This window comes from Peromyscus leucopus, chromosome 16_21 (genome assembly GCF_004664715.2).
Source record: "Peromyscus leucopus breed LL Stock chromosome 16_21, UCI_PerLeu_2.1, whole genome shotgun sequence".
In the NCBI taxonomy this organism is placed as follows: domain Eukaryota; kingdom Metazoa; phylum Chordata; class Mammalia; order Rodentia; family Cricetidae; genus Peromyscus; species Peromyscus leucopus.
Window position 1 is genome coordinate 10,713,275 of NC_051084.1, and position 26,012 is coordinate 10,739,286.

The 26,012-nt window shown below is 45.3% G+C and overlaps 1 protein-coding gene and 1 pseudogene across 3 annotated transcripts in view; one reads left to right on the forward strand and one right to left on the reverse strand.

Annotated features, from left to right (window-relative positions):
* The window catches only part of Ilrun (inflammation and lipid regulator with UBA-like and NBR1-like domains), a 77,679-nt gene that overhangs the window by 32,422 nt on the left and 19,245 nt on the right, over positions 1-26,012 (reverse strand). For all 3 annotated transcript variants that reach the window (XM_028888449.2, XM_028888450.2, XM_028888452.2), the window contains exons 2-3: positions 20,449-20,603; positions 15,290-15,487 (exon numbers count right to left, since the gene is read on the reverse strand). In XM_028888449.2, coding sequence (XP_028744282.1) covers positions 15,290-15,487; positions 20,449-20,603 — 353 coding nt within the window. The remainder of the gene's footprint in view (positions 1-15,289; positions 15,488-20,448; positions 20,604-26,012) is intronic.
* Positions 3,633-4,315, forward strand: LOC114706168 (annotated as a pseudogene).

Sequence of the window (26,012 nt, forward strand, 5' to 3'; positions counted from 1 at the left end):
ACTTGGTGAGCTCCAGATTCAATGAGATCCTCTATCTCAAAACATAAAATGGGCTGAGCGAGGTGCTGTATGGCTTCACCTAATCCCAGAATTCCAAAAGCAGATTCCAAAATTAATTTAATTCCAAAATTAAGAGAGAGAGAGAGAGAGAGAGAGAGAGAAGGAAGGAAAGGAAAAGAAAAGAAATAATGTGGACCAGAGGGATAAAGGGAATATGTGGACTAGAGGGATGGTTTGGGTGTTTAATTTTTTTCTGATTTGTGTATGTGTGTGCATACCTGCATGTACAGAGGCCAAAGGTCTATTTCAAGTGTTTTCTTCTGTTGCGTTTTTTTCTTATGAGGTTTTGTTGGTTTGCTTGTTTTTTTATTTGGTTTGTTTTGGGGTTTTTGTTTTGTTTTTTCCTTTTTCCCCCCAAGACAAGGTTTCTGTATATAGTAGTCCTGGCTGTTCTGGAACTCGCTCTGTAGACCAGGCTGCCTTTGAACTCAGAGATCCGGCTGCCTGCCTCCCAAGTGCTTGGATTAAAGGGGTGTGCCACCACGGCGCAGCAGTCCACACATTTCTATGTGATGGATTTAACTTCTACAGAGCTACCGACTATGTTTTGAATAGTTATAAGCAAAATGGTTAGATGTGAGCCCCACCAGTCTCAGACCTGTTGATGGCTGAAGATATAACACGCTGTATGGTGGTGGTCTGGAGCTGTCCTTGGTGAAGGCTTTGGCTCCCAGTGACTGCCCAGAACACAGTGCTGACCTATGCCCGCCCTTCCCCCTCTTCAAAAAGAGCCTGCTTTGTCTCAGGCTTAAAGGAAAACTGTTCTCAACCCCACATCACAATCCTAGCTGGACTAACACACGAACCAACACGATAAACAAAGGAGTAACCCCGCCTCCCAGTCTCTGTCTGCAGAGCCACACCCTCCCGAGGCACCAAACCCGCTGACAAGCTCAGAGGGAGAGAGCAGTGGTGCAGACCCTTCCACACGGTCCGTCTCCTCATCTCCACCTGCTGGCTTCATCCAGTCCCACCATGGGGCCTCAACTGGACCAAACCTGTTCTCCAGCTAGCAGTGAGCAGAGATCTGGGGGCCTAATCAGTACTGGTGTGCTGCAGGTCTGGGCCCCTCCTAGGCATCTGGCTGGGCCTCTTCTAAAAAGGCCCTCGGCTCCATCGCTCACCCACTGCCTTCTGCAGTGAGTGCAGAACTAAGGACGCCCCTCTGGCCAGACAGACTGAAGCGCACACCTCAGAACTGTCATCGGCTCTGCTCTCCTCTCCTCCGGGGACACACATGGTCTCCAATTTATCATAGTCTCGACACACCACAAACCACACTTGTCACAGCTCACAAACTAACTATCCCATTTCAGTCGGAAACTCAAGTGCTGTCTCCCTGTCACCACTCTGAAACTACCTGTTAACAACGTCTGACAGCAGGGCAGTGGTGGCACACACCTTTGACCCTAGTGCTAAAGAGGCAAAGACAGGTGGATCTCTGAGTTCAAGGTCAGCCTGGCCTCAGATCGAGTTCCAGATAGCCAGGGCTATACAGAGAAACCGTCTTAAAACACATGCATGCACATGCACACACACATTCACACCCACACCTTTCTGCCCATTCAACCTACATGGTTACTATTGTAATACCCACTCACTGTCTTCCTGCCTGCTCCTGCACTGGTGGCCACATCACTGGTGCCAGTTTGTTAAACTGATGAAGGCCCTGACACCACCCTGGGGCCACAGCTTATCCTGTTCATTTTGGTGCTGTATGTTTTATACGTGCAGATGTGGACTGATGTATATATCGCTGTGCAGCTTTCACATCCTGCCACCGAATGAAACATCTTCCTTTCCAAGCCAGTTCATCCCTCCCCAACCCTGGCCAATGAGTACCTTTACCACTCCAGCTCTGCCTTTCCCAGAATGTCACACAGTGGGAACAGCATACACAAGTCAAAGCCTTTCTATAGTTGAGCTTCTTTTATCTGATAATGCACACTGGAGACTCTCCTGTGTCTCTTCATAATTACAGAGCTCATCTCAACAGGATGTCTACTCTGTTTAGGTACTTGGCCCATTTTTTAAAAAAGAACTATTCATTTTATTATTAAGAGATCAGGAGGCATCAATACCAACACTTTATCAAACCCATCCTTTGAAAACTGGGCCGGGCGGTGGTGGCCCACGCCTTTAATCCCAGCACTCAGGAGGCAGAGGCAGGTGGATCTTTGTGAGTTCAAGACCAGCCTGGTCTATAGAGCGAGATCCAGGAAAGGCGCAAAGCTACACATAGAAACCCTGTCTCGAAAAACCCAAAGAAAAAGAGAAAAGGGGGGGAAAAAATTGCTTTCTGCCCATCTGGTGCATCTCCACTCTTTGCCAGGGTGTCTTGTAGAGCCTGTGAAGGTCGTCTCAGCACCTTCACATAATCTTCTCCAGTGCATTTCTGGAGATCCATCTATTTCTATTCAGGCCTGTCTGGGCTATGTGATGGAATCAGGAGGATAGAGCCAGAGAAATGAAGAAGCCAGTGAAGTGAAAACAAGAAGGACGGACCACTTCAACAGAACTCCATCACTGCTGTCTTTCCCTGAGTCTGTCAGTGCATGTGGTGTCTGAGATGATGCTGTTCTCTTCAGAGAGAGAATTCTGAGGTGATTTACTGCTCCATGTGTGTGTGTGTGTGTGTGTGTGTGTGTGTGTGTGTGTGTGTTTCTTCTGACAGTACTACACTGTCCTAATGACTCCAGCTTTATCTTAGGGTTGTGGGTGTCACTCCTATGACATTTTCCTTCTCCTTTGGGGACTTGTGTTTGAAGTTGCCCATGTTTCCTAGGTCTGTGTTTGGTGTCTGACATTAACTGGGCAAGTTCCCAACCTGTACTGATTCTGCTCATACTTTGTTTTTGTTTTGTTTTTTGAGACAGAATCTCTGTATAGCAGCCCTGGCTGTCCTGGATCTCACTCTGTAGACCAGGCTGCCCACGAACTCACAGAGATCCACTTGCCTCTGCCTCCCGAGTAACAAGGTTAAAGGTGAGCACCACCACCACCCAGCTTCTGATTCTTTTCCCAGTATTCTTTTCCACCTTGTCTGACTGGCACATAGTCCCTTTTTGTTTTTTTGTTGTTTTTAATAATTTATTTATTTTTATTTTATTTTATTTTTTAAAGATTTATTTATTTATTATGTACACAGTGTTCTGCCTGCACGCATCCCCACAGGTCAGAAATGGGCACCAGATCTCATTACAGATGGTAGTGAGCCACCATGTGGTTGCTGGGAATTGAACTCAGGACCTTTGGAAGAACAACTTAACCTTTTAAGCTCTGAGCCATCTCTCCAGCCCTATTTTTATTTTTTATGAGTGTTGATTGGTATTTTGCCTGCATGTATGTTTATGTGGGTGCTGGGAATTGAACCCAGGTCCTTTGGAGGAACAGCCAGTGCTCTTAGCCAGTGAGCCATCTCTCCAGCCCTTGTTTTTGTTTTTTAAAGATATATTATGTAGAGGGGTTGTGGTGATACAAGTCAACTTGAACTGCTCTGTCCCTCTGAGCCCTCCATCTGAAGATGTGAGCCAAAGGGTCATAGATACGGTGGTCTTCTGCACAGGAAGTTGACAACCATGCCCGCACATCTGTTATATGCATCTATAAATGTACACTTGGCCAAAGAGGAGGAACCCAAAAAGCAGCTAGTGAGCCCAGAACAGAGCCTTGTATATACTGCACCACCTCTCCATTCTAAAAATGCTGAAGAACAGCCTGCTATTTACAAATAGGCTTTGCATCCATCTCTACTACAAATGTTTGTTATATTGGCTGGTCCAAGGGTGTTTAAGTCTTTATGAAGAATGGGATAATGAATACAGTACAATTTGGAAAAGATGCACCTATCTATCTGAAGAATCCTTAAGGTTTTCTTCCCAAAATGGGAGTGCCTAACTACAGCTTTAGGACTGGTGGGTTTGGTTTCAGCAAAAAAAAAAAAAAAAAAAAAAAAAAAAAGGTTCTAGGTTTAAGAAAACTGCTTATCCACTAGGACTGGCCCACTAGGTACCAACTGTTTGCTACCCAGCTCAGTCAGTAATAATTGCAAACAGAACTAGGAAAAAAGGCATCTGCCAGAAGGCGGCAGATTTATCAAGGCCTTAACTCATTTTAAGTCATTTAAGACAAAAACAATGAAAGAGAATCATTCCCTGCACCAAAGATAGGAAGATCTGATGGGATCTTTGCAAAAAAGTCTGTCCTGAACATTCAGTGTCTCCACCAAAACACCTTGCCTCTGCGACAAAGATGAAATCACCTCCCAGGCACTACACAGTTTACACTTGACACAAGCTCTCAGATCACAGGCAGAAGATAAAGATATGTCAGCACTAGAAGCTGCAACAGATTGAAGGTTGTTCTTCAGCATATTTAGAATCCTAGAAGGAGCATAGAGAACTGCAAGATGTACCAAGTTGCAAACAATGGTGAAAAATCACTTAACAAATGGTGACTGACAAAGCAGGTCTTGGAATATTTTCCATGACATTTTCAAACAAACACTTTGGCCAATGTGGGGGGTGGAGATTATGTATTTGTGTGTATTGAACATGCGCGTGTGACTTCAGAGGTTGAGAGGGTACAAGAAACCCTGGAACTGATAACAGGCTGTTGTGAGTGCTGGGAACTGAACCTGGGTCTTCAGGAGGTGTGGCAAATGGTCTTTACTGCTAAGGGACTTCTCTTTCCTTCTGCTTTCTAGTTCCAGAATTTTGATGAACCCAGCACCCAGCTCAGACGATTTTCCCAGCCGTGTCCCTTATATATACTTTCTTATTCACTCTTTCGAGTCTCCCCATCTCTGCTCACATTACTCAGCTAGTACACACAGCATGCGTGAATACTCTGAAAAATTCTTGGTCTGAGCTAGGCATGGTGGTACACACCTACAATCCCAGCATATGGAAATCCGAGGCAGGAGGATTGCCACAAGGTCAACTTGAGATATACAATGAGACTCAGTCTCACACAAAATAAAATATACCAAAATAATTCCCTGTCCAGTGACGCCAGCGTTTCTGCGGGTCTCGTGGCAGTGCAGTGAAGAAGGCTGTGGTGAAGGGGCACGGTGGGAGGGAAGCATCTGCAGTCCTACGGGCAGGTCCATCTCTGGGAGCTGCTGCCCATGGCTGCGGGCTCCACCAGCATGCCTCAGTTTCTCCTGTACAACTGGCTATCTCCCTTTGTCTATAAAGAAAGCTAGGGGAAAAAAGAAAAGAAAGAAAGCTAGAGCTGAGCTGGGCAGCGGTGGGCACGCCTTTAATCCCAGCACTCGGGAGGCAGAGCCAGGCGGATCTCTGTGAGTTTGAGTCCAGCCTGGGCTACAGAGTGAGATCCAGGACAGGCACCAAAACTACACAGAGAAACCCTGTCAGAAGAAAAAAAAAAAAAAAAAAGAAAAAAGAAGAAAGGGGGGAGGAGAAGGAGGAAGTTAAAACTGGGTATCCCTGAAGTTAGGTCTAAGGTAAAGATGTATTTTTAAGCAAAGGCATTAGGAAACACTGTTGACCCAGCACACACATCTCACAGGTGGATCCTAACTATGCAGCCCCAATCTCCAACGTTTGCTCACACGACTCTAATCTCACATATGGTATGTCGATGCAACCGAAGAGGTAGGAAACACTTCACCACCACAGATGCCTAAGAGCAACTCAAAGTCCAATGTCCATGGGCCTTCAGAAGCCAACATAGATGGTATCAGAATGCAAATGCTACTCCTTTTTATACAGTAGTAAGAAATTCAAACAAATCTTGGGCAAAGTACTTACTAGGGCTCAGACCCTTTTGCTCTGAAATAAAAAGTTGCAGTCAATGTTCTTGTTGCTCTATGATCTGGAATCTTTGACTGTCCTTGACTAAATCCTACCATGACTCTAAACCAACAAATAAATTAATTAATGACAAAGCTTAAGAAAATCCTTCAAAAGCAGCTGGAAATATGACTCACTGAGTAAGGATATGCTGTGTAAGGACTGAGTTCAAATCCCCAGGAGTACATGGAACTAGCATGGAAATATATCTCCTCAGAAGCCAGCTAGACTGATGCACACAGTGAGGGCAGACAGGCGGAGGGCAAAGGCTATCGCCCAAGAACATCTTCAGACTCCCACACATGAGCAGCTGTGGGCACTGGCATATATAATTGCTGGGCGGTGGTGGCATATGCCTTTTAGTCCCAGCACTTGGAAGGCAGAAGCAGGAGGACCTCTGAGTTTGAGGCTAGCCTGGTCTATGAAGCGAATTCTAGAAAAGCCAGAACTGTCTTGAAAACCAAAAAACAAAACAACAACAAATAGAAAGACAGATAAATAAATGTACACAGTGAGTAAATAAGAAAACCTTTAGGGAAATTACTAAGAAAAGTCCCTATGAGACAAGCTGACAGTTGGGGTGGATTCCCTGTGCTAAGTGACCCATGGCCAGACCTTTACTTTTAATCACAGCAGACCTGACCCTGATTCTTCCTTACTGGGTGCTGTTCTAAGTGGGTCACCAATCTCTCTAATCCCCTCAAAATCTGGAGAGGTGGCACTCGTTTACTCTCTAGTCACAGAAACTGAGTTGTGGAAGGTACTCTTTTCTACAGGTCACTCAGTAACTGCATTCCTGAAGTCAATCCAAACAATTCCAAATGCTGTGAGTTACATTCTTTCTCTAGTGTAAGAGGAGAAGGACTAATAATAATACTATTATTATCATACTACAAATGAACCAAGTGGGATAATAATAATACTATTATTACCATACTACAAATGAACCAAGTAGGTCCTATCTGTTCACTCAGCAAGTACCACAGATTCATTTCTGACATGGTTAACCTACTGTAATGATAGTTTATATTTTGGGACTCCAGGAAAAGTGCCCCCACAGACAGAAAGCACATTAAGGAACTTCAGGGAGGAAGAAAGCAGTGCCTGCTGACAAGGAGGAGTCTGTAATTTCTAAGAACGTAAGAGAATAGAACAGCTACACAAGAGCAGTGTATCAATACAATAAAATGTGTCTTCTGCTCATTTATTATCTTTTACTTTAAAACAGAGCAAGCCTGGTGTGGTGACATACACCTGTGGGAGAATCAGTTCTTTATCATCCTTAGTTGCTTGGGGAGTTCAAGGCCAGCCTGGGCTAAATAAGTTCTTGTATCAATATCCTCTCTACCCAAAAGAAGGAACTACCATGTTAGTTAGTGTAGTGGTTTGGGCAAACATGGCTCCCCCACAGGCTCATACATTTGATACTTAGTCCCCAGTTGGTGGACCATGTCGGCAGTAGGAGATGTGGCCTTGCTGGAGGAGATGTGACACAGGGGTGGGGCTTTGAGGTTTCAAAAGACGAGTGAGATTCAGTGCGCGCGCTCTCGAGCTCTCTCTCCCCTCTCTCTCCTCTCTCTCTTTCTCTCTCTCATGGCTGTGGATCAAGATACAAGCTCCTAGCTGTCCCTTCACTCTCTGAAAGACTCTAACACTGTAAAACTATAAGCCAAATTCAATGTTTTATTTTATAAAAGATGCCTTGCTCAATTCCCAGCACCCACATGGCAGTTCACAACTCTCTGTAACCCCAGTTCCAAGGGGTCTGACACCCTCACACAGACATGAATACAAGCAAAACACCAATGCACATAAAAATTAAATTATATTTTTTAAAAAATCAAAAAGTTGTCAGAATGGGGAAACAATTTATCACCATATGCCATTCATAACAAACTTGTTTCAAACATGATATATGTAGATTGAAAAAAAACGATGGACAAAGATGTACCATTGAAAGACTAAAAATCTAGACATAGTATGAGGTGTGGTGGTGCTCATCTGTGACTCAGGAGGCTGGAGCAAGAAATTCATGAGTCTGAGGCCAGCCTGAGCTATGTCTCAAAGTAAGGTCATGTCTCAAAAACACAGAAGGAAGACAGGTGTGGTGGTGCATATCTTTATTTATTTATTTGCTTGCTTATTTATTTATTTATTTATTTATTTATTTATTTATTTATTTTTGGTTTTTCAAGACAGGGTTTTTCTGTGTCGTTTTGGTGCCTGTCCTAGATCTCACTCTGTAGACCAGGCTGGCCTCAAACTCATAGAGATCTGGCTGGCTCTGCCTCCCAAGTGCTGGGATTCAAAGCATGCGCCACCGCCACCGGCAAGTGGTACATATCTTTAATCCCAGCACTCAGGAGGCAGAAGCAAGTAGATCTCTGTGACTTCAAGGCCCCCTTCATCTGTCTGTCTCTCTCTCCTCTCCTCTTCTGTCTCTCTCTCTCCTCTCCTCTCCTCTCCTCTCCTCTCCTCTCTTCTCTCCTCTCTCTCTCTCTCTCTCTCTCTCTCTCACACACACACACACACACACACATACACACACAGAGCAACAAATTCAAGAGGATTTAAATATACAAAGTTTGGTCTCTTGCCACAGGGGAATTCAACTAGAGGCCTCTAAACAAGGTAACAGGAGCACTTCTAATGTGGGGATTACACAACACATTTTTATATAACTTGTGAGTCAAACAGGAATTCTCTAGGGAGATTTGAAAATACTTCCAACTTAAATAAAAATGAAAATACAGTATTTTGAAGGTTGTAGGATATAACTAAAACCAATGCTCAGAGGGAATAGTACTGAACAATTACAGTATACAGACCTCTTAAATCCAAGACTTACACTTTCTAGAAACTAGCAATGAACAAAATAAACGTAAACCAAGTAGGAAGAATGATAAAATGAAGATTATAAATGCATAAAACTAGTTGAGCCACACCCTTGTAATTCAGTACCTCGGAGCATCAGTATTCAAACTCAGCCTTGACTACACAGTGAGTTCAAGGCCAGCGAGGTTACATATGTAAGACCCTGTCTGAAAATAAAAGCAAACCAGAGCATCTACAAAACTGAAAACAGAATATGGAAGAATCAACAAAAGCAGCTGCTGATCCTTTGATAAGGCCAGTAAAATTGACAAGCTTATCCAGAGAAGAACGCTAGGAAGAGCAGAAACCCACAGCATCAAGGATGAAAAGGGATTTACCGTCAGACACCATGTTGAAAGGACAGCAGGACACTACACCGACTAACACTGAGCTGAGAGGACTAGTGCCTGCAAACCACCCAGAGTCACACAAGATGAATGACATCATCTATGCAGAGTTAGGAAAATAAATACAACTGACAAATGAAAACCTAAAAAATTCTAGGACAGCCGGGGCAGTGGTGGTGCACGCCTTTGATCCCAGCACTAGGGAGGCAGAGCCAGGTGGATCTCTGTGAGTTCAAGGCCAGCCTGGTCTACAGAGTGAGTTCCAGGACAGGCTCCAAAGCTACACAGAGAAACCCTGTCTGGGGGGTGGCGTGGGGGTGGGGGGAATTCCAGGCCAGACTGTTCAATTTGCAAGTTCTATAGAAGAAAAATACTAAGAGGTTTCTAAAAATTCTTTTAAATTGTATTATTACATTTACCTATTTGTGTGTGTGCAGGTATGGACGCCTGTGCCGTGGCATCCACATGAGACTCAGATGATAACTTAGTCGACTCTCCCTCCACTGTGAGTCCTGCTGGCTGAATCAGATCCTTAGGTTTGGTGGGAAGCACCTTTACCTCAAGAGCCATCTTGCCAGCCCAAGGTCCCTAGATTTCCTTATCAAAAACTGGGATCGCTAGGCTTGGTTGCACACACCTTTAATCCCAGCACTTGGGAGGCAAGTGGATCTGTGAGGGTTTGAGGTCAGCCCAGTCTAAGAGTTCCAGGCCAGCCAGAGCTACATAGGTAGACCCTATCTCAAAACCAAAAACAACCCCTAAAACCCACAATCAGTACTTGGTACAGGCGTGTGAATCTTCTGAGAAGTAGCTTTCCAGGGCCTTTCCTGTGACTGTCTCTCAGGCCTCCCTACCCCAACAGATGACCACACCCTGCAACCCCCAAGACCTGAGGTTTAGCGGCCATCTTTCCTCCATGCTGCCGGGACACCTTATCTACGCACATGTGGCTCTTGAGGAGGCACCAAGTATTCTGCGGGTGTTGTGCTCCTCTATCCAGGTATCCTCAAGGCCCACCGCAGGCAAGGGTGGACCTGCTTCTTCTTTAGGAAGTCCATTCTCTCATGGCCCCAGGACTGAAGTCCTCAGTCTTCAGCAATGTGGACACTTGTGGCCTGGCTCCTGCGACTATGAGGAAGCAGCGAGCCCAGCAAGCCAGTATCAGGCCTATCCTGCCAAGGCAGAACAGCAGGCCAGGCTTCTGTGGGCTGGACTAGAGTCCTGCCTACCCACTCCACCCTGCAGCCTCTGCAGGTTGCAGCGAGCAAGGGACACCAGCAGGGCTGGGAGGAGCTCCCTCCCTTCTCATCACGTCACCACACTGAGCTGTCTTGACCTCAGAACCGTGCCTTGCACCAGGCAGAAAATGAACTCCTGGCGGCTTTCCTCCCCACCAAACCAACCGGTAGAACGTATCAGGAGCGGCGGCAGCGGCGGCCCTGTCCTACAGAGCAAGCCCATAGCCCATCACACAGTGAATGATACTATGCTGAAATAAACAGAATGCATTACTAAGCATGTTTTCAATTACATCTTAATATCCATTTATTCTGTGCATGTAGGAGTGTATGCACGCCAGTGTGCACGTGGAAATTAGAGGACAACTTGCAGGAACCAGTTCTCTTTCCACAGAGGATCCAGGGGATAAAACTCAGGGTACCAGGCTTGGTGATAAAGGCCTTTACTCACAAGGCCATCTCACCAGCCCAGGAGAACATTAAAAAAAAAAAAAAAATCCTCAAGTAATTTCTAGAATTAAAAAGAGAAACAACAAAAGGAAAAAGGAAAAACTGACTTTAAGTGCTATTATACTAACGCCTAACTCATGCCTTCTAGACAATGTCAAAATAAAAGGTAGGTATAACTCCCCAAGCAGCCTGATGAGGAACAGGGCATGGCATTCCTGCCGAGGGCCAAAGCTTGATCTTGGCATTTCCTTTGCAAAGGCAGGAAAGCATAAGCTCTTTCAAGACAAAAAGAGAAACGCAGAGCTCAAGACAGAGCAAAGCCAGGTGTGATACATGCTTCTAATCCCAGCAGAGGCAGGCAGATCTCTATACCTTTGAGGCCAACCTGGCCTACATATTGGGTTCTAGGACACCAGGGCTACATAGAGAGGCCCTGTCTCAAAAAAATCAAACAATGAAAAAAGACAAAGCAGGGACTTAACTGATTTCTAATGCTTTGTAGGTGGGGACTGTGGTATAGTGAAAGCCATCACAAAAGAAATGATGTTAACATTAATTGAGGCTGCTCAGCTCAGTGACAGGCTTTTGAGGATTCAAACTCAGACACACAAGTATGTTGTCAGTCACTGCCCCACACAGAAGCATCACTGCTTCATGCAACTTGCCTTTCCATAGTCACAGATGTTCAAAACACATCCATCTGCATTTCTGAATGCAGATTTGTCTGAAAAATGCAGTGATTTCTGTTTTTTAACTTTAAATATACTTCATCTTTGAGACTGTAATATAATCACATCCTTTCCTCCCTCCAACCCTCCCTGTACTCTCTAAAGGCAGCCATTTCGCACACTGCCTCTGACTTGGCAGATCTGGCCAGCCCTCACCACACGGCAAGAGATAGTCTCAGAAAAAGACTCAAAAATTTAAAAGTTCATTTATAACTTTAAATGTCTCTTCTAAAACACTTTTCAGACAGCCCATATCTGTTATAGTATTATTTCTACCAAAAACAAAACTATGTATTTTCAATTCAAAGAACACTGCAGAGAGTTTTTAGGGCTTGAAGAGATAGCTCAGAGGCTAAGAGTACTGGCTGCTTTTCCAGAGGACCTAGGTTTGGTCCCCAGCATCACACTGAAGCTCACAACCACCTGTAACTCCAGTTCCATGGAGATCTGGTATCACCTGGCCTCTCAGAGTACCAGGCACACATACACACACAAAATGCACTTACACACGTGCAGGCAAAACACTCACGTACATAAAGAATAAATTTCTTGGGGGGGGGGGTTGCAGTGGAGCACACCAAAATAAGGGAGGCTGTATTGCTGAGTTAGGGCCAGCCTGGTCTACATAGTAAGTACCAGGACAGTCAAGACTACACACTGAGACCCTATCTCAAAAAAAAAACCAAACCAAAAAGAATGCTTGTATACTTTCTCCCCCAAAAGAAGGAAACGTTCTACTTCTTTAGTGTGTGCGTGTGGTGCACACATGCTGAGCAGTGCAGCCTGCATGCGGAGGTCAAAGGACCATGTGTGGATTCTGGGATGAAAATCAGCTCCCGGGCTGCAGGTACTTTACTTTCCCCCCCAGAGCCATTCCACGGGATCACAGAGAAGAATGTTCTAAAGGAGGGTTAACAAGTGAAAAGGAGCCTAGGATGGCGGCCCATACATAACTCAAGCACTCCACGGCAAATGGAAGAACTCAAAGCTACCTTGTGTACAGTGAGAAAGGGGCTCTAGAAGAGCCAGAGGAGTGCCCCGTGGAACAGCCGGTGGCTGGAGACTGGAGACTCAGACAGCTGTGCGGATGCAGGTCATTCAGAAAGTGAGGATGCAGGGCATTCAAAACCGCGGCCGTTAAAAACACAGGTGACGGAAGAGGAGGCGAAGTCTCGCTCATGACTCATGGAGGTGGCTCCAGAGCGGAAGAACTGGGAGAAGGGTGGTAGTGGCTCAGATACCGGCACGTAAACCACAAAGGGTGGGCCTTTGAGGGTCAGTCTGCTTCTCCTGTTTCCTGATGAGCCAAGACAGGAACAAGATGGCCCAAAAGCACCGACACCATGGACAGAACGGCCCAGTTGCCATGACTTTCCTACCATGACCAACTGGCACCTCTGAAACAGTAAGGAAACTTACATCACGTTGTTCTCATCCAAGAACAGTGATGTCTGTTTTAAACTTCACTAAAGCTGGGGCATGTGTGAGCGAAAACAAGACAAAACAAAGCCCAGGATACGGCAGGCATGGCAACACACACCTGCAACTGCAGCATTTAGACGTACAAGTAGAAGGATCACTACAGACCAAGGCAAGCCTGGGCTACACTGAGAAACCCTGTTTCAAAATGAAACAAAATTTAAAAAGTAAAAGCTTTACAGAAAAAGGCATGGGGCACACCTCTGTAATCCTAATATTTGGTAGTCTGAGGCAGGAGGATCTTTGAGTTCAATGCTGGAGCTGAGAGATGGCTCAGTGGTTTCGAGTATATGTTGCTCTTACAGAGAATTGGATTTGATTCCCAGCACCCACCACACTGAAGCTCACAACCACCTTTAACTACAGTTCTAGGAGATCTGACACCGCTTTCTAACCTGCAAGGGCTCTTGCATGCACATCGTATCACACACACATACATATACACCCAGGCACACATACATACACATAAAATTAAATATATTCTTAGAAAGAGTTTAGTGCCAGCCTGGGTTATATGCAGAGTTATAATAGCCTTGATACAGGGTCTTGATATATATGTAACTAAAACAGTATCTGAGGAGGGCTGAGGATACAGTCCATTGGTAGAGGCCCTGGGTTTATCCACAACACAGGAAGAGGAGGAGGAATGGAAGGACAAAACTGGCAGGGATGGTGGCACATGCTGTCATCAGAGCCCTTGGGAGCTGGAGGCAGAGGGCTCAGAAGGTGACTGGTCACTCCTCCTATGCAGGGATCTCAGAACGCCTGGGCAAACCACACCCTGTCTCTAAAGGGGTTGGTGCTGGGGTGGTGGTTTGCTACCATCTGTCACTCCAGCTCCTGGGATCCAATGCCCTCTTCTGGTCACCAAAGGCACTACATGCTGGTAGTGTACAGACAGACATTCAGGCCAAACACCCACCCACAGAAAATTAAAATAATGTAAAAGGGAGGGACTGGGAAGGGACCTGTGAATTTTCCTGAAGAAAGTAGGAAGGGGCAGGGAATGACGGACGGTGATGGTGTTAGGTCGTGGAAAGAAAGATTTCAAACAGCAAACTGTGAGTGAGGACACAGAAAAACAACCATGAGGCATCTTCAGGGACTGGCGTTAGGAATCTGCCACATTACAGGAGGCACAGCAGAGCAATGATGTCATGTAAGCACTATAAAACCTTCTTTCTACTATTAAATCTTCAGACTGTAGAAATATCTAAAGTTCCCATGGGCTAACTGTGAGGACTTACTTCAAGGATGAATGACGTAACACCAAAGGTCCCAATCACTCCCAGACCAGTCTGGGCATAGGATATAACGGAACCAACAGGAATTGGCTTGTAATTAAGAAAGGTGGAGAGAACAAATGACCAATCCAAGGTTTGAGCCTAATTACCACAGGATGTTGCTGGTGGGAAATTTTAAAATCCAAATCTATAGAACATCCAGGTGTTCTGCCCATAATCAGTTAAAACAAAGACCTGAAGCTCTGAAAACAGACCCTGGCCTCAGAGGTGAATATGCACATCCTGTGCAGACAACTGGGAGCAGCTGACCCACACGGTGGATGAGGTCAGCAGGCCCGAGTGGAACTCCACTCACAAGGCAGTCATTTCGGGGTAAAGATGCAACTGAATAGAGAGGAAGAGCAACAGGACGGGCCAAAGACACTGCCTTGAAGAACTATATGCAGTGCAGTACACCTAAGGACAGATGATAAGGCTGGGCGGTGTGAAGACTGTAATGGCTACTCCATTTGGCAATTGGACAGTTACTGTTAACTACTCACTGTAGAGTGCAGAGGGTAAAGAACAGCCTGGGTTGGAGAGCGACTGGGAAATGTAGAGTATGCACCACTGTTTAAAAAGTGAGGCAATAAAGGGAGGGCTAAGAGGCCTCAGCAGCAGGACAAGTCCTGGGACTTGGAGAACACCCACACTTTGTGTACTCCTCGATCGACATGACTTACAGACATCTATAGGTCTAGGTGGTCACAGGCCTGCAGCCGGTATTCTGACAGCACTATGAGACTACACAGTAACTTTAGTCAGCACCCCCAGTAAATGATGATTTACAATGCAAGTATAGCTCACACACTCCACTGAAGCTGACATTTCTAGGGCAAAAGAGAGTGAACTGGACTGGACCAATGTGTCACTAACTTCAAGGCATTTACCTGCATGGCTAACAAGAGGCCACTCTGGTACTGTTACACACTCATTAGCTTTGTAAACAACGCTGTGAAGCTTGCTGGTACTGCCTTAATTCCTTCTCCCTGGTCTGCATGAAGAAATACTCACCTCCATAGTAGAGTCCTGTAGCAGTGCACATCCGCCACTGTCCCTGATACATTCCTGCTCTGCTGGGGCTGCACATCTGGACGCTCACATCTGCAATCTCTTGGGGCTCGAGCGATCTCACCATCACCATGTTCACATGTCCAAACTGGTCTCCCCCGACATACTTAAGACAAACCCCTGGAGGCCAGGCCTCTGCCCCTGAGTTCAAGCAAAAGAAAACCACGTTAGGAAATCAGTCGTCCTGTGCTGGAGTCCTCAGTGAACTGAGGGAAAGGCCTTCATATACACATGCCAGTCTACCCACAATTCCCTGAGCAACGCCACGTCTCATGCCACTCAGCAAAGGGAACTCTGAGGGTGAGAGAAACAGGTCAGTGGGTAAAAGGCACTTACAGCAAAGCCTGGTGAACTCAATCTGACCCCAGAACTCACATAACGGGAAATCAACTCCCTTCAGCTGTCCTTCGGCATCCACATATGTGCATGTGTACGTACATACACGTACATACACACACAGCGTTTCTCTACCTGGGGTTAAACAAACCTTTCACGAGAGTTGCCCAAGACCACTGGAAATACCAGATACTCACATTACGATTTATAACAGTGTCAAAATTAAAGCAGCAATGAAAATTTTATGGCTGAGGACCTCTATTATGGATCTCAGCATCAAGAAGGTTGAGGACCACTGGCCTAGAGATCTGTTTACTATTGTTCTGTTATCTCTCATACATGAATAGGTCTTTCTAGAACAAAAGGATGGCTCAAATGTGCTTTATGATTTTGGAAATTAGGTTCCATATATGATTAAGGCAGTAATGCTCTCTTATCACAGAATATCACTTTATTAAAAAAAAATACTACCCTGTCATGTACCAATTTTAAGATAATAGCATCAGAAAAATCAAAAGGTAGTTAACCAGGAGTTCCAGAAAGCCTGGACATGACCACAGGTCTGTGGCTACAGAAGTCTGGAGATGCAGAAGACGAACCCCATGGAGGGCTCCCCAACCAGGCTGGTGTGTGGAGGCTGCTCCATGAAGACAGTCCCAAGTTCCTTCCCACATCTAACAGACAATTACAAAACGCTAAAACATGATAAGTGAGCTCAGTGAAATCTCCTCTCTACAGCCAGCCTGAAAAGAGGGTAAAGTCTGCCAGGCGGCTGTGGCCCACACCTTTAATCCCAGCACTTGGGAGGCAGAGCCAGGTGGATCTCTTGTGAGTTCGAAGCCAGCCTAGTCTACAGAGTAAGATCCAGGATAGGCACCAAAACTACACAGAGAAAAAAAAAGAAGGTAAAGTTGTCTTTTAGTGCTCTGAAGAGGAGAACGGGGGTAGTGAGGGTAGGGGGGTGGGGATGTGTGGTGGCGGGTGGCACAGGACAATCTCAGTAACATGGTAACACTTTGTCTCAGGAGGGAGGAGGAGAGGGAACAGTTGTTCTTTTTCAACTTCCTTTTCAAGGTCTACTTTCATTTTCATTTCTATGATGCACAAAACATACAAACGACAGTGAGGAGCATGCTCAAGCCACTCTCGTGTGAGAATCACAGCTGTAACACCCAAGAGAAACTGTTCGCAAGTGTAGTTAACCCTCACTGGAAACACTAAGAAGATGGAAGCTGATGACAAAGAAAATTCTGTCTACTTCCATTCCGTGTGTGTGTGTGTGTGTGTGTGTGTGTGTGTGTGTGTGTGTGTGTGTGTGTGTGTGTGTATGCGAAGTCCTGAGTATTGAACCCAGGCCTTGTGCATTCAAGGTGAATTCTACCAGCCAAGCTACATGGGTACCCAGTCTGCTTACATCTTGTTTTTTTGTTTGTTTGTTTGAATGATTTATTTTTATTTTTTATTTTATGTGTATTGGTGTTTGCCTGCACGTGTGTCTGTATGAGGGTGTTCAACCCCTTGGGAACTGGAGCTACAAACAGATGTGAGCTGCCATGTGGGTGCTGGGAATTGAACTCAGGTCCTATGGAAGAGCAGATAGTGCTCTTAAATGCTAAGCCATCTCACCAACCCCCTTACATCTTTACAGAGAATATTTCTAGTTTAAACTCTAACCTCTGTATTTGTAAGGCTTCCAAAGCTTCTATAGCAAAAAGAAAGAAAAAGTCTCAATTCTACAAGTATGCACCTACATAGCTAAATATCAAAGGGCCGACTTCAAGTATATGACAGACCCTGGGGAAGTTACTGGGACAGCTCCATGCAGTTATTGTGTATCTCATCTGTTGTGCATTAATCTATTACGAAAAACAAGAAGTGCCCTGACAATTACTATGCACTTCACTCTCTCCACTTCTCTCCAAAGGCAGGCTATGAAGGAGAGTCAGAGGCCACAAGTGGCAGGTGCCTACCCTACTTCTACACCAGTATCTATTTCCTGAAGACGTCAGCAGGATTAGGACAACGCTGAGGAACCATCACATGCCCGTGTCCTCTGATAATTTACCCCTACTCAGTTCCCTAGTCAGAGAGAGAGCATTCAGGTTGCAGGTATAGCTTGGACTACTTTCAAAAGGTCAAAAACCTTTTTGTGCACAGTACCTTGAAGGATAAAATCTCAAGCAATTGCTGTCCAACTTTTCAAGAGGAATTAAGATACAAGAACTGACTTTCACACACAGAAGTGCTGAGAGACAACAGCAGTTACCCAAACAGTGTTTTAGGTCAAGGTGAAGGCAGCTTTGGAGTTATGACCGGTTACTCTGACCATCACAGACAACCTCCCCGACTCCTCCACCATCTGCAGAGCTATCTCCTGAGTAAATGATAGACATCAGGCTTTACAGAAAGCAGAATAGCTGTTCTATAACAAATCAGGTTTTGTTGTTGTCTTGAGACACTGCCTGTCTCTGTCTTTCTGCCTGCCTGTTTTCTTTCCCTCCTCCCTCCCTCCCTCCTTCTCTAGCTCAGGCTGGCCTGGTGGTCAACCTCTTCCCACCTTCAGTTTCCCAAGTGTTGGGATTAACACCACACCCAGCTTCCTCAGCCTCTTAAATATAGCCTTGTAGCAGGCTGTGGTAGCCCAAATTATAACCCAAACTAAGGAGGCCGAGGCAGGGAGATGGCACTCTTGAAGCTAGTCTGAGCAGTAAGACCCTGTCTCAAAACAAAAGCCAAAGCCCAAATAAACAGCTGGGCAGGCAAATCCCAAGTTGTAGGACAGGCAGGGGTGTATAGTAAGACCTCGTTTCCAAACAGAAGGACAAACGGCTGGTGAGGTGGCCAAGTGGGTAAAAAGCGCCTGCTCCAGGCCTGCAAGTCAAATTCACTCCCCAGGACCACGCAGGGAGAGGAGGACTGACTCCACGTGTGTTATGGCGCTCGTGCACACCCACAATACGAAATAAATGAAATAAAAACAGATTTGCCGCCGGGCGGTGGTGGCACACACCTTTGATCCCAACACTCAAGAGGCAGAGGCAGGAGGATCTCTGTGAGTTCTAGGCCAGCCTGGTCTACAGAGTGAGTTCCAGGACAGCCAGGACTACACAGAGAAACCCTGTCTCAGGAAAAAAAAAAAAAAAAAAAAAGAAAAGAAAATGAACCAATAGAAAAGCACATGTATGTCTGAAAAACTTTTTTAGTTTACAATACCAAGTTTGCATAATTCTGAGAAATATGAAGAGAAGCTGAACTAGAGAGATTTTTGATGTACTTTAAAACAGGAAATTTTTAAGGTGAAAAAGAAATTAAGCAAAGTAAAAAACAAAAACAAACAAACAAACAAAAAAAAAAAACAAATCCAGACTTTGGCTGAGAACTAAAAGAAAAAACAAAAACTAGAAAATAAGAGCATTTTCCTGTGTCACCACAGGCCTCCAAACAACGCATCGCTGTGACAACGGGGAGCGAGGGCTACAGGACATCACCTGTCCTGGCTGCTCCATTTCAACAAAACAAAACAGGTTAGCTCAGCCAGAGTCCCCAACACAACAAACTAAATTGCCAAGAACTAAAAAAGAAACTGAGCCCAAAAAAGTCTTTTTTTTTTTTTTTTAATTTTTTAAAGATTTATTTATTTAGTATACAGAAGAGGGTGCCAGATCTCATTACAGACGGTTGTAAGCCACCATGTGGTTGCTGGGAATTGAACTCAGGACCTCTGGAAGAGCAGCCAGTGCTCTTAACCTCTGAGCCAAGTCTCCAGTCCAAAAAAAGTAATTTTTTAAAAGTCTGCTTGGGTCCCCTGAGTTTTATGTCATCTCACATCAAATCACCAAATCAAATTATGATAGAGAGGGCGCTCACACACTACTACAGTCTTAGCTAAATACCACTCTTTGCCTAGCTTACTCTCCACAGCTCAGGTTTTCTCTTCATTACTAAGCATGTTAAGGAAGCACAAACCTCCACTAGATGGACAGAAATACAAACTCAAAGAAGTTAACAGGCAAGAGGTGGTAACAGACACTGCATCTACCACACCATGAACAGGTCTGTCCACTGACAAGGAACTATGGTCAACTCACCAACGAGTCAAAACAACATGGTTTACTTAGTCACCTGCTAGTATTCGTTTTTGTCTGAGACTGGGTCTCACTATGTAGTTCTGGCTGATCATTACATAGCCCAGGCTGGCCACAAACTAGCAGCGATCCTCTAGCCTCTAGAGTCCTGGGATCACAGTTGTGTGCCACTGTGCTGAGCTACAATGTGCTTTACTAAAGTGACTCACTCTTCTGAACAAATTTCCACACTCCTTACCCCATTTTCAGTGGTCTTAATCCCCATAGACATTCAAGTGCAATCTGAGTCCTGTGGCTGCACGAAATGAACTTGCAGGGAGCAGATGACCACAGCTCTTCCCAACTACCCCACTCCAGTCAAGGAGGCACCTTCTCTGGCTGCCAGGGAGGATGAGTATTAATAAGATCACAAGTGGAATTATGGAGAACTTCAGGTGGAAACAATACTCTACGACACACAAGCCTAGTTTCTACTAGCAAATGAGTATTAGATTGTATCTGGATGCAGCAACAGACTAAGCCTTCTTCCTATTCTAAGATAGTTCACTGGTGTCTGGCCACTGTGCCCGTATAAGATAATACTGTGGATAAGAAAAAGCTCAGTCAGGACATCATAGCCAGTTCTTTCTCATTCTAACTATTAAAAGCCCATCAATATAGAAATTCCCGGTATACACTTACCAGAATTCTGGATCCGCCACGTTTTTATAAACTGAGTATCAGGAGGTATGGATTCCCCTTCTCCTATGGTGACGTCTTCAACAAAGGACATGGAGGGCACACTGATATTTGGGCTCTCAAAGTCATAATAAGCGCCAATTGCTGCTTGTAAGTTCCTGTAGATAAAAAGACAAAAGACTTCAGTGCTGTCTAAAGGGAATTACATGAACTGCCAAAACAAAGGAAAATCCTTTCTAAGGGTTGGTCACAGAGACCAAGGCTCTCACTATCCAAGCCTTCATTGATCACTGCTGAGAAACAATTGGAAAAGCAGGACCAACAAACTTATGTGTGACTTTCCCCAGAAGACACTGCACAGAGGGTAACAGACCACGATTGTTGTGGAGGATTACTTTAACTAGGCAAAGATGTTTCTGCTGCATTTGTTTAACTGTGTAAAGATGGGTTGCTTTGCCTGCTTAAGGCACCTGACTAGGCTAATAAAAAAGCTAGGCAACAGAGGGACAAGTGAGGCTGGTGGGCAGAGAGAGTGAGGAAGAGGAGGAATCTAGACTCAACAGGGAGAGGAGAGGGAGACACCCAGGGCCAGCCAGCCAGGCAGCCACCAGCTGACTAGACATGGAGGAAGCAGGAAAGTAGACATACAAAATGACAGAAAGGTAAAAAGGCCCGACGCAAAATGTAGAAGAGAAACGGGTTCATTTACGTTCTAAGAGCCAGTGGGACGTGCATAAGGTAAGGCCGAGCATTCATAACTAGTAAGTCTCCGTGTCATGATTGGAAAGCTGACTGGTGGCACAAGAAAGCTGCTACACCTCTACTCTTGCATGTCTAAGTGCAGGTGTGTGCACGCCATGGTGTACACATGGAGACAAGAGGACAACCTATGGGAGTCAGTCTTCTCGCGTGACCACCTGATTCCTGGAGCTCAGACTCAGGTCATAAAGTTCAGAGGTAGACGTCCCTATCCACTGAGCCATCTTGATGGCCTAGTTCCACTTTTAAAGTACTCTATTGACTTAATTTTTTGGGAAAGCAATCCATGCATATAAAACAAAATCTGCAATGTACAGTGGGACTAAAGCATGCTACCTCTTCCCTCAACACTTTACACCAGGACAGAGTTTCTCCCAGAGTGTCCATATGCACACAATGCACATACAGTGTGTTCTTACTTCCCACAGCAGATAGCATCTTATACTGCCCTGGCTTTATTACCTTGACACTGGATCTTGAAGATATTTCTGTCAGTAACGAGCAGTCTCTGTCAGTGATGAGTAGTCTCACTGTCTGTCATAGCTGCAGTCATTAACAATCAACTAAGTGTTTCTAGCCAACTTTTCCACAGTTTAAACATATCGCCTTGTATCCAAGCATATTATAGAATAAATTCCTTTATGTGATAAGTCTTAGAGGATAAATCTGTACTTTCATTGTAACACAAGATGCAGAGCAATGCTCAAACTGCATGTATGACAGCCCCTGCTCCCCTGCTGCCTGCTGCTTCTTCACTGTGCTGGATTTCTGCCAACCTGTTAAGTAGAATATTTCACTGACATTTTTAAATGCTTTTCCCTTTGCTGGGTGTGGTGGTTCAAGCCTATAAGCACCCAAGAAGATGAGGTAAGAGGATTACAGTTTGAAGCCAGTCTTAGCTAAATATGGAGACTGTTTTTAAAATACATTAAGAGAAGTGACCAGCTGGGCCGTGGTGACACACACTTTTAGCCCCAGCAGTTGGGAGGCAGAGGCAAGTAATCTCTGTGAGGCCAGCCTGGTCTACAAAGCTAGTTCCAGGACAGCCAACATTACACAAAGAAACCTTGTCATGAAAAACCAAAAATAAGTAAGTAAATAAATAATGAGAAATGACTACTTTTTTACATGTTTAAAAGCTACTAGGGTGGAGTGAGGTGCTGGAGAAAGTTAATAGCACTTCTTACTCTTACAGAGAACTGGGGTTCAATTCCCAGCAACCACATGGCAGCTCATAACCATCTGTAACTCTAGTTCCAGGGGATCCAGCACCCTCTTCTGGTCTCTGAAAACACCATTTATGCATGTGGTGCACATATGGACATACAGGCAAAACACTCATGCACATAAAATAATCTGGATAAGTGAGACAGTTGATTAACTTGAACGGTTTGGGAGGCCCCCAGGCAGTGGGACCGGGACCTGTCCTTAGTGCATGAGCTGACTGTTTGGAACCTGGGGCCTATGCAGGGACACTCTGCTCATCCTGGGTGAAGGGAGGACCTGCCTGGACTGAATCTGAATCCCCAGGGGAGTCCTTGCCCTGGGGAGATGGGAATGGGGGTGGCTGGAGGGAGGGGGAGTGGGAGGAGGGTGGGGGAGGACAGAGGAATCCGTGGCTGATATGTAAAATTAAATTAAATTATAAAATAAAATAAAAATATAATAATCTTTACATTTTAATCAGAGCTATTTGTGGGACTGAAGAGAGGGCAAGTGAGTAAAGTTCTTGGTGTGCACGCATGAGGATGTGAGTCTGGGTCCCTAGCACCCGCATGCAAAGCTAGGCACAGAAGGCAGAGACAGGAGGATCTCAGGGTTCACGGGTCAGGATTCTAGCATCTGGTGAACTCAAAGTGAGAGACCCTATCTCTAAAAGCAAACTGTGGAGGCCTGGGTGTGGTACCACAAATCTTTAATCCCGGCACTTAGGAGGCAGAGGCAGGAAGATCTCTGTAAGTTCAAGACCAGCCTGGTCTACATAGCAAATTTCAGACCATCTAGGGCTACATAGTAAGACCATATCTCAAAACAAAACAAAAGCTAGAGAGTGACCAGCCATCCTACCACCTCTGGTTTCCACACAAACCAGCACACATATACTCATCCTCAACAAGCACTATTTTTAAGCTGGGATGGTACACTAGCTTGTAAACTCTGTTTCAAAACAAAAAAGGAACAGGGAGAAGGCAAAACGCTATTTGCAATTTTTTTCGGAAGAGCCACCTGGTTAACTACTACTCATAAGTAGCCAAGCACACAATTCAGAGTCCTCACCAACCGAACAGCATCCCATCAGGGCTGGCTCAGTTCTCCAGTGTCAGAAACCAAAGACTACAAGGCTGTTTAAATAAGCTATGTCCATTACAGAGATCAAAGGCACTTCTGGAATGATATTAAGGGATTCTTCTGGTCTATCAGTGAGCTCATCACCAGTTCTCATAGCAGAAACAGGCCAACCTGTAAGCTTCTCAGCATACCCCAAGTGTGAGCCGAAGAGCCAGTGGGCTGCTTCTACCCTTTACAAAACAGCAGGAAACAAGCCTGACAGTCACAACTGCACAACGAACACCTAGGAGACGCAAATACTTTCTGGCTAGGGTCTCCGTGCCTGCTTCTCCAGGTGTTTGCAGCTGCCAGAAAGGCAGGCTATACTTAGAGTAAGCATCATGTGATGGCGGCCGGTCATACTAATCAGTAAGGACTGGAATTACAACACCAGCTGCATGCCTGTCCCATGTGCCTGATGAAATTTACATGGAGCAGAGCTGGGCCAGGAGCCAAACTGCACCTGTTCACTCACTATTGCATACAAAGGCTTGGACTTGAGTCTTTCCAGTGGTTTCCTTTGTAGATAACAATGATCAAAGCCATAAATATGTGGCTAGTTAAAGCTGAGGTGACCCATAGGCAGACTCAAAAGCACATGGCAATCAGCCCTACCCTCAAAGACTGAAGATAAAATGAAAGAAAAAGAAGCTTCGTTTTCATTTTGCTCATTTGAAACATTTTATATAAGCTGTATCCATTTTTTGAAAAGACGGATTTTCTGCCTCACTTTCTTACAAGCAACCTGCACTGTCTTCTGCTATAAAATCCAACTGGGAGGGATAAAGTCTTACACACTGAGTACAATCAGCAACTCTCAGGGAAGTCTGTGTCCTATCTTACCCGAGTGTGCCATCAGGTCAGGCCTCCCTGACCCAGAGGAGGACACCAAGAACAAGTCAGGCCAAGCCACTTACAGGCAGACACTCCCCTTCATCAAACCCCTCCCATGCATCCCAATTCAGCCCACAGCCAAAACAACATGGGCTACATGAGACCCTACCCACCTTCCATGAAAAGGGAACATTAGATCTACTAAAGCAAAAAAAAAAAAAAAAAAAAAAAAAAAAGAAACAGACAGACATGAGGTTAATGCCTTTAGTCACAGTGCTCAAAAGGAGAACTGTCAGGAGTTTGGGGCCAGCCTGGGCTACATAGTAGTTCTAGATTACTAGCCTGAGCCACAGTATGAGACCCTGATCCCAAAAAAGGAGGGGATAGAGGACGGAAAAGATGGCTCACTGGGTAAAGGTGTTTGCTGCCAGCCTGACAACTTGAGTTCCATCAGCAGAACCCACACTGTGGGGTCGGACCAACCCCAGACAAGCTCTCCTCGGCTTCCCCATGCAGTTGTGGCTACCATGTATCCACACACGGTAAATGCAGGAGCGAGGCAGGAAAGAAAAAAGAAACACCAAGAATTTTTAAAGATGCTTTCATTGGGCTGACGAAACAGTTTGGGTGGAGTGCTCAATATGCAGCCCTACATTTAACCCGGTACTGCAAAAACACACACCAAACCATCCAGCATAAATAGATCCATGTCACACATAACTTACAACCCTACAGTCACACACCCGGCGTGTCATCAGGCTGGGGCACCTGCCGCTGTGCTTCATATCTGTTATCCCCAGCCTGTCCTCTGCCCTCAGACCCACATGCCAAAGCACACTGTGAAAGAAATTAAAATGACTCATCAGCAGACCTTCAAACAGAAACCACCCGGGGCTGTCGGGCCACGCCCCATGTTCGCTCTCACTTGAGTAGACAGGGAGTTTGAGGAGAAAATCAGACAGATGGCAGGAGGATGGAGAAGTGGAGCCCCAGCCGACAATGCCAGTGGCTTTGGAAGCAGGATCCCTAGAAGGAACCCCTCCACTCCAGCTCAGTCAGACCAGGTTCAGGCTGCTGGTGACCTACAGAACTGTTCAGATGAATTCGCACATGGAAGCCACATTGTTATACTCATCTACTGCAGTGCAAAAAGCTAATGCAAGGTCTGCTGTGGTGTGCTTCACTGCATATGCAAAGGCTCCCTCAGAACACGAGGACCTCAAAGGCAAACTGCACACTGCCGACATGAGGCTGTTCTCTGCTGAGTCACTTTAATCACAGACTTCTGCTTCCAAGAACTCACGTTTCCATCAAAAATGAATATTTAGAGTAACTTCTCGTGGTCCGTGGATCTGATTTCCTGAAATGATTTACAATTGCTGTGTCTATGGTGATTACAGTTTCTGGAAATGCTGAGACACTGACCCATTGGAGACATGAAAATGTGGACTGCCCCAAATGCCCCAGGACAACAGCACAGAGGAGGGTGCAGACACAGAGCTCCTCACAGTTTTGGTTTTTTTCATAAAATGTAGACGGTTTAAAAGAGTTATATGCCAAGCAGTGGTTTAATTCCAGCACTGGGGAGGCAGAGGAAAGTGGATCTCTGTGAGTTTAAGGCCAGCCTGGTCTACCGAGTGAGTCTC